A 9,594-nucleotide genomic window follows, 5' to 3' on the forward strand; every position below is an offset into this window, starting at 1 on the left:
ACACACACCTTTGCTGATTTTAAACCATGCAGTCTTCCCTTGTTCTGTTCGCACAACTGCCTCTTGATTCGTGCACAAGTGCTCATGAGCACAGTGAAGTGTTCGGGAATTCACATTCCTCTCACGGTTATGTGCCATGCAGTGGAATGCCTTGATATAGTCAATAAAACACAACTAAGCATCTCCCTGGTATTCTCTGCTTTCAGCACGACCCACCTGACATCAGAAATGATATTCTTTGTGTCGGGTCCTCTTCTGGATCCAGCTTGGACTTCTGGCAGGGCCGTGTCAATGGACTGCTGCCACTTTGTTTGCCTCATTGCCCCTTCTTCTGGTGTGCTCTGGGGAATTGCCTAGACTGGCAAACCCATCGGGTGGACACAGACATTCACGAGAAAGAGGCAGTCTTCCTTCGCTAAAATCACCTTTCCAAACTAGCAGCAGCAGTTAGGGGTAAACACTGTGGTTTGACTCGGATTGACGTGTCATCCCGGCAAACTCAAGTCCATCGGCAACTTCAGAATGTGGCTTGATTTGGAAATAGGCTCTTGGCAGATAGACTAAGCTAAGAATCTCGAGGTGAGATCAGCTTGGCTTTAGGGGACACTCTGCACCTGGATCTAATGGCTGGTGTCCCTCCAGAGGAGAGGACAGAGAAGGACAGCGAGGGGCTGGTGAGGAAGATGCAGGCAGATCGTGGAGTGGTGCAGCGACAAGCCAGGGAATGCTAAGGATTGTTTACAACCCCCCAAAGCGAGGAGGGAAGTTTAAAAGGAAGGCTGCTTCCTTAGAACCTTCAGAAAGAACATCTCTGCTGCTTCCTTAGAACCTTCAGAAAGAACGTCTCTGCTAACACCTTGGTTTCAGACTTCTGGCTTCCAGAACAGAAGAGAGCCTCTCACTTCCATTGTTTTAAGCCACCTGGCTTGTAGGAGGACTTTGTAACATCAGCCCTAGGAAACAAACATCCCACTTAACCTTCAGTGGGAGTAATGTCCAAACGTGACAAATTACCAAGTTTTACAGTATTCCAGGTGTGTGGATATTAAGCATGATAAATGTGACTCACCATAACTTATAAAAGCAAGAAATAGATGATTGATGGCATGTTCAATAAAGCCCTGTGTAAAGGCAGGCAGGCCACCTGTGCCGTCTGCAGTTTTTCCAAATCGCCCAACAAGACTTTTCTTTGTGGAGGAGGGGAAGGGGACAAGGAAGAGAGGAAGGGTGCAGCTAAAAGAAAAGACTCCCTGAGATATGGAAGGGGGCCAACCTCAATTTTCATATCCAATGTTTAAGGCTTAAAAATTGACCTTTAGTTTGTGGGATCCCTTGTCCCCCCTAAAACGGAATTATGAACATTGGCTTGGGAAAGGGAACTCACAACTGGAGGTCAGTTGTATTTCTCATCCTCTCCAGCTCAAACTGTCAGAATTGAGATTTGAGGCCAAGCTTCAGTGGCCTCTCTACCTGAAACTCAGAGCCTGCACACTGGACTTACAATTTCTGCTCTTTGGTAGACCTCAGTGGGGAAGGAGCGCGGGGCTGTGCAGGTACAACTCAGCCTCCCTCCAGCAAGTGCACTGTGTTGTCTTTTTCTCCCTCCATGCTGATCAGCAGTTACACGGCCGGGCAGTTGGCGATGTCAGTCTCAGGATGCGCTGGTAGCCAGGGGCATGCTTTTTCTCGAGAGGGGTTACAGTGCATCACATGTCCAGTAACAGCACATTAAGTACAATGCTTATTTTAAACTAACACTTTCAGGAAGCATGATTCCAGAAGGTAAAAATCAAATAGTTCAATTATGCATGGCTTGAGATGCTAGACTGGGTAGAAAAGGTGTGTCTTAATTTCAGGTCACAAACTTGTGAGGTCAAGGAAGAGCTTATATATATATTAGGACCTACCTGGAAAAGTCTGAGTTATTGGGTCAGTGGAACATCCTATTAAATCTAGAAAACAATTTTCTACAGGTGAAGGTACTTTATAGAAAGCCCACTGCCATCAAGGCAATTCTGACTCACTTTAGGGTTTGGGAAATTGTAAAGCTTTGTGGGAACAGCCAGCTGCATCTTTTTCCCCCAGGGAGTGCTAATGGTCTTAAATGGCCAAAGTTGTGGTTAACAGCCTAAGGCCTAGCCTATAGTGCCACCAGGGCTCCGAGCTCACTGCCATTGAGTCTATGCAGACTCATAGTGACCCTTTAGGACAGGGTGGAACTGTCCCTGTGAGCGTCCGAGAGTGACTCCTTGTGGGGACAGAAAGCCCAGCTCTCTCTTGTGGAGCTGCTGGTGACCTTGCAGACCACAGCCCCACGCGTGACGAGTACACCACTGTGGTTGTTTGGTGACATCGAATTGGCTCTGACCCACTGTGACCCTACACACAACAGAAAGAAACATGGCACAGCCCGGTGCCACCCTCACAGTTGCTCCTATGCCGGAGCTCATTGATGCAGCCACGGTGTCCCTCCGTCTTGTCAAGGGTCTGTCTCTGTTTTGCCGCCCTACCAAACATGATATGTGTTTCCAAGGGCTGGTCTCTCTGGACGGATCCAAAGTGTGTAAGAAGAAGGCTTTCCATCCCTACCTGTAAGGCACACTCTGTCCTTACTTCTTGCAAGACAGTTGTGTTTATCCTTTTAGCAGTCCGTGATACTTTCAGTAGTCTCCAGCACCACAATTCAAATGTATTGACCCAATGGCCTCAACCACAGCAAAGACGGGAAGGATGGAGCAGAATTGGGCGATTTTTTGTTCTGTCATACTGTGGTCATGATGAGTCAGAACCAAATTGACAACACCCTACTTACAACAACATATCCTTCTCTTAAAGGTTCATGAAGGATCCCTGGTGGTGCACACACTTAAGTGCTTGACTGCTAACTGACTGAATGGTGGCTCAAATCCACCCAGTGCTCCACAGAAGAAAGACCTGGTAATCTGCCTCCATAAAGGTGACAACCTAGGGAGCACTCTAGAACAGTCTGCTCTTTCCTGGGATTGCTAGGGGTTGTAATCCGTTGCAAGAGTACCTAACCTAACAACAAAGATTCCGGACTATCTTGACATTCCTAAAGCTCTGACAGGTCCTCTAACTTAAAATTGACGGGGTAGGGGTAGGTTTCTTTCCTTCCTCTCTCCCCCTAACCCTTTGGAGAAATCTGCAAAAAACCTCTTAGTGTTGAAAAGCAAGGATGTTACTCTGAGGACTAAGGCACACTTTCCAAAGCCATGGCATTTTTGTCTCATATCCATGTGAACGTTGGACAATGAATAAGGAAGACGGAAGAATGGATGCATTTGAATTGTGGGGCAGGAGAAGACTATTGAAGGCCCCATGGACAGCGGAAAGGCTATAAAGGTCTCTAGTGGAAGAAGCACAGCTGGACTGCTCTTTGTTGGCAAGGACGATGAGACGTCATCTTGTTGACATGTTCTCAGGAGAGACCAGTCCCTGGAAGACATCATGCTTGGTAAAGGACAGGGCAGCGACGAAGAAGGCCCTTGACAAGATGGATTGACGCAGTGGCTGCAACACGGTCTCAGGAATGGGAGCAATTGTGAAGATGGCCCAGGACCCATCAGTGTGCTATTCTGTTGTGCATGGGTTGCTGTGGATTGGAACTGACCCAATAGCACCTAACAACCCTTTGCTGGAGCCCTGGTGGTACAATGGATTATACATTGGACTGCTAACAGCAAGGTCAGCAGTTCAAAACCACCAGCAGCTTGTTGGAAGAAAGGTGAGGCTTTCTCCTCCTGTAAAGAATTACAGCACTGGAAACCCCCAGGGCAGTTCTACTAGATCTGACTTGATGCCAGTCTGTTTGGAATTCTTAACCCTTTGCTGAATCCATTGACTTCCAAACGCATTAATGCACAAAACTTTTTTTTTTTCTAGTTTAAGAAGGCACCCTAGTCCTTTAGTAGTTATGCTTTGACCTGCTCACCTGAAACTACAAGGCTTCAAACCACCAGCCACTCTGCGGGAAAAAGTGAGGCTTTCTACTCCCATAGTTAGTCTCAGAAACCCACAGGGGTAGTTCGACCCTGTCCTATAGGGTTGCTATGAGTCGGAATCAACTTAATGGCACTGAGTTTAGTTTTATTTCTGTTTCAGGAAGTAATCTGTGAAAGAAAAATAGGTTGGGAAATGCTGACGTTTGGTTGTCAGATAAGCTTGGATCAATGCTATCTGCTTAGATGTAGTTCACTGATGTGGTCTCTTAGTCTCCTATATTCAAGGGATTGTAGTTTCAGGAAGACAAGTGAATAACCTGACAATTCCAGGCCAGCTCCACTGCTTTTTGAAAGTGGCATCCAAATGGGCCTTTATCAGACTCAACTGGCCGAGCTGCTCCCTTCTAAGACAGCTAGCCTACTTGAGAAGCTGTGAATTGTATCCAATATGGCCCTTCCAGCCTTAATCTCTTATGTGATATAATTCTGGATGTCATATAGCTGTGGCTATAGTTCCATTTTGGAGTGCATTATCTGTTGACAACGAGGAATAGGATGAGGTTAAGATCTGACCGTAGCCACATCTGTCAATCGGGTCACATTCTGTTTAATGGTTATCCTGGTTGTTGTTACTTGTAATGGATGTAAGGAATGACATGCTATAGCTGAGAGAGGAAACACTGCTTCTGAAGTGGCCTGAGAAAAAGTCTGGCGGACCAAGATTAGCAGGAGGGCAATGTCTACAGGAACCCAGGTCATACGTGCATAACAAGAAACAGTCCAGGGATGGAGAATAGATTGTTGTATCTGTTATATATGTTAACTTGATTGCACCATTGCATCAACGTAAATCCTGCCAAATAATCGTTCCCTGCATGGGTCTGGTAAGGATACGGCGACCAGACGTCCCACTTTTGGCAGGACAGTCCTGCTTTTGAACAATTTTTCCTGTGTCCCACGGCATTTTTAAAAAGTCCCGATTTTTGGAAAGAATGCAGGACAAGCTAGGGTATATGGTTTTCGGCTACCATGTGGCTATTTCACCAGGATATGAGTTTTATCAATGGTGTCCCGCTTTGCCAATGTTAAAATCTGGTCACCTTAGTAAGGAGGAAGAGGAAGAGACTGATAGGATTAAACTGGGAGTCATTGTAAACAAGGTCTGCCTGCAATGCCATCCTACTGCATACAAAACGAGCCCTCTGGGAAGCAGGGGGTGTGGCAGCAAGAGCCAGGAATTGAGCATGTCCCGTGGACCCAGTTTAGCTTTGACTGACATTTGGGTTTTGAACTGAACAGCACCTATAGCACCACATGAGACATTTCCTCAAACTTTCACGTGTTCTCGTGGGACGTGGCAGTGATTCACAGAATGCAGAAATGTGAAGGAATCAATACAAGGGAGGAGTGGGAGAATAACAGAGCAGATAAGCATGTTGGAGAGTTGGAAATTTGGGACTTCTTCAATCTCCAACTCCTTGGGACTAGTTTGGCATCAATTCTCCAAAAAGAAATGATGACCACATTCATGGTGTGTAAACAGAGGGTTGGAGTGGAGGAGCCCAAGTCCTCCCCAGCGCCAACATTCTGTGACTGGAATCGCCATGTGACAGGATGCTTCATTTCTGCAGCAGAGCCTCGGGGTCTGGGAGGAGAGCACTTCTTGAGTTGCCCCTCAACACAAAGGAACCCAAAGTACAGCCTTTCGTTCTTAAATAGCATTTATTATTGTTGCAAAGTAGTCTTTTCATATGAGAACGGACCTCACACTTACTTAGAGATATACAGGTTATGATTAAAGAAGCAAGTTCCACTGACGTGTTATATAGGAGGTATCCAGCTATGACTCTTACTTCAGCCATCTAGGACCCACAATGTGTTGGCTGCCACTCAGCTATTTAATCGAGCATGCCTTCAAAAAAACCCATTCCCTCCCCGTTTTCTTTTTTAAAAACCTGTGCCTGGACAGGGGTGGAAAAGGGACTCCAAGGGCTTGCTAAAAAGAAGCCTAAGAAGAGATAAAATTCCCACACGAGTTCTGCCCCACCGCAGCCCATGCGTGCAGAAGAGTGTTCGTGGGGTGTCCAGCGTGGGCGGGGGTGTCTGGGCTGTAACGTGGCAGAGCCCTTGAGTCGTCCGTGGCAGGCAGGAGAGCTGAGCACGCCCTTTACTGGATCCACTCGATGCTCAGGCACTGCGCTATGAACGCAAACATATCCGAGACTTCTTCTATCACTTTGGCTGTGGGTTTGCCAGCCCCATGGCCCGCCTTGGTGTCCACGTGGATGAGCAGGGGGTTGATCTGCTTCCGGCTACGGCCCACTATGTACTGGAGAGTGGCAATGAACTTCAGGGAGTGAAGCGGGACCACACGGTCATCGTGGTCGGCTGTGAGGAGAAGCATGGACGGGTACTGGACATCGTCTGCCTCCGGCAACTTGACGTTATGCAACGGAGAATACCTGAAAGGCAAGGGGACCTTCGTGAGGCTGGAAGTCAAAGGTCGATATGTCCACTGGGGCAAAGCTTAGCAGCCTAACTTCACCAGAACGAACACTGCGGGAACATGCATGTAAGCAACTACTGCTGTGACTGACGTTCAGGCCAGGGTGGGCAAGGCTACTGGCAACTGGGCAGGGAGAACACAGTCTCAGAAGGGCATGACACACGACATGCATACTTACTGCCTTGAGGTGAGTATTTCAATCATCTCTAGACTAAATTTCTCACCTGCTACAGGTGGACTAGAGGCCCTGGTGGCGTAGTGGTTAACCACGAGGTCGGAAGTTTGAAATCACCAGCCACTCCACTACGCCATCAGAGTTTCTAGTGATTAGAACTATTTATAGGAGCATACGCCACAGGAGTGGTTATGCACTGGACTCCTATAAAGGGTTCCAGTCTCAGAAACTCGCATGGGCAGTTCTACCCTGTCCTAGAGGGTCACTCAGAGTCGGAATCAGCGAGATGGCAGTTGAGTTTGGGCTTTGTTTATCTTGCCCTGTCCGACTAGTGATTGTCTATCCATTGATGTATATTAAGTGCAAACCTTTTTGTTGTTGAAGACTTGAAATCTATAAGGCAAATCAGTGTTTTGCCTTTGAGCAGCAATACAATCTTTCTTCCAAGCTCAATTCTACCATGTGAGGGAGACCCCGTGTCCTGTCTGGGCCTCAGTCCCTAGGCTGGACCCTGGGAAGCACCGGCACTGGCCTCGTTGCTTGAGAGTGGAGAAAGCAAGTTAACTGAGGAGGCATCTTCTGAAGTGTAAGGTCAGCACGTTCCCAGAGCAAGTTCGTAAAGTTTTTAGAATAAAAGTAGGTTTGAAGAGAACAATGGTTGACAGTAATTGAGCAAGCAAGGAATAGCTGGATAGTTTTCCTTTACACTTAACTCAAGGGGATTACGTTTCCCCCCAGAAATAATCAGTATTTCATGAACATGGTCAACTACTTTAGCAGAGTTTTACATTAAAGGGTCTCAGTAAACATTCTGCTTTTATTTTAACCAAAGGATCTTGAGGTTTGGTTTCTCAACATACACGATGGGAATGTAGAGTGTGTGTGTGTGTGTGTGTGTGTGTGTGTGTGTGTGTGTGGTACCTGTACTGGATCTGTCTTTTAATGTTTCAAAATGCTTTCTAATCAATTCAGTCCTCAAAATAAGGTCAGTTCCATAGTGAAATAAGTTTAGATAACTGACTACTAATAATACTTTTCTCCTTAGAGATTCATGTGCTACATTAATACATTAAAACTTTTGAGAGATCTGTAGGAAAAGAAAGCTGTTAGGCTTTATTTAATCGAGCCATTTCCAAACACTTTAATGTTCTGGATGGTGCTTTGTAGACCCACTCTGTGGGTGCTGGGTTCTGGCAGCTCCCTGCGGGCCCTTTTGAGGTCTAACTGGAGGACAGGGCTCCTTGCTCACTTTGGAGCCACAATTTGACCAGTGCAGTGGGTAAGTGGACAATACAGGCCTAGGGGTACTAAATTTGGAAAAGAAATCTTAAAACGGGACTATTATAGGTGAGATAGTTAAAGTTTATAGTGCCAACCTGGTTGATAAACACGTGGGATTAATGGTGGAGAGATAAATGTGAACCTCGAGTTCTAGTTCTTGGGTCTCTTGCTTTCTGATGGTCGGACCAGGGTGCAGCTGCCTTAGTCAGCTTCCTGCTTCAGCCGGCAAGCCTCACTTCCTGCAAGACATCCCTGAGGAGAAGCCACGTGGACCTATCCGATGCAGCCCTGGGTGCTGGAGCAGCCATGTGGAGACCTCTGCCAGCGCTGAGATGCTTACATGCTCACTGATTCGGCTTTCCTCCTGCAGTCGGTGTCATTGTGTATACTTTGTGAGATGGAGGAGGACTTTGTGGATTGGTGTCGGGACATATGGGCTAATGTTGGACTTATGGGGTTGGACAGCACTGGGTTGGGATGCTTTCTTAATGTACACTTACTCTTTATACTAAGCTGTGTATCATACATATGAGTTGTACACTTACCCTTTATATAAAACTGTGTATCATACATATGAGTTTCTGTGGATTTATTTCTCTAATGTACCCCGACTAACACAATAGATATCTTCGGTAAATATAATAAAATAATTAGAAGTGCTACTTCTTCCCTTCTTGCTTTCAAATTAATTTGAGATGTTTCAGGTTACCGCTAGTATTTTGTTGCCTTATTGTGATACCGAATAAAGGAGCCCTTGCAGCACAGTGCTCAGCTGCCAGCCCAAAGGTTGGGAACCTCCTAGCTGCTCCACAGGGGAAAGGTATGGTAGTCTGCTTCTGTAAAGATGACAGCATTGGGAACCCTATTTACAAAACCAAAAAAAAAAACCAAACTCACTGCCATCGAGGCAACTGTGATCCACAGCAACTCTACAGAACAGGGTAGAATGGCCCCTTGGGTCTCTAAGATTGTAAACCTTTATAAGAGTAGAAAGTCACATTTTTTCTCTGGTGGAGTGGCTGGTGGTTTTGAACTGCTGACCTTGGGATGGGCAGCGCACTGTGTAACCCATGGCACCAGCAATGCTCCTTAGGGAACTACAGGGAAGTTCTCGTCAATAAAGGTCCCTTGAGTTGGAATGAACTCCACAACTATCCAATGACTGCTGTTTTTAGATGGGCTCTAGTAAATCTCCGCTAAGTACATATTTTAAGTTAATTTTCAATGAGAACATCAAATATTCAGTTTTTACCAATATTCATTCAGGCTATGGTATATTTTAAAGTAATAATAAGCATTTGCCCGAGAGAAGACAAATGAGTAGTTAAAAAGTATCCAGCTTAAAAGCCCAATCACGTTAACTTAGCTTCTATGTGGAGAACTGGCCATAAAGGGCAAATTCAATTGGAAAATAAAACTTCTTGATTTGAGAGATTAAAGCTTTTTTAAATAAAAATTTTATACTTTACTGAGACAGGCAAAGATGCAGGCTTCTTGTACAGTAAACCTCACTGACTGAAACAAAACAATAGTAATACTACACTTTCATGTGGGAGGCAAAGAGGGTGAAGAGCCAACAAGAGCTCAGCTCAAGGTCTCGAAAATCTTCGGAGCCCCCGATGGCATGGGGGTGACGAACTGCTCTGCTCACGGCAAGGTCCTGAGACTCT

At 46.0% G+C, this 9,594-nt stretch overlaps 1 protein-coding gene across 1 annotated transcript in view; it reads right to left on the minus strand.

Moving 5' to 3' along the window:
• Positions 1 to 5,665: 5,665 nt before the first annotated feature.
• LOC101650064 (prolyl endopeptidase) overlaps positions 5,666 to 9,594 on the minus strand; it is a 112,616-nt gene continuing 108,687 nt past the window's right edge. The window contains exon 15 of the mRNA XM_045294649.1: positions 5,666 to 6,424. Coding sequence (XP_045150584.1) covers positions 6,130 to 6,424 — 295 coding nt within the window. The 3' untranslated portion in view covers positions 5,666 to 6,129. The remainder of the gene's footprint in view (positions 6,425 to 9,594) is intronic.

The sequence above is a fragment of the Echinops telfairi genome, unplaced genomic scaffold (genome assembly GCF_000313985.2).
Source record: "Echinops telfairi isolate 266 unplaced genomic scaffold, ASM31398v2 ScPeMD7_3533;HRSCAF=4204_0, whole genome shotgun sequence".
Taxonomy (NCBI): domain Eukaryota; kingdom Metazoa; phylum Chordata; class Mammalia; order Afrosoricida; family Tenrecidae; genus Echinops; species Echinops telfairi.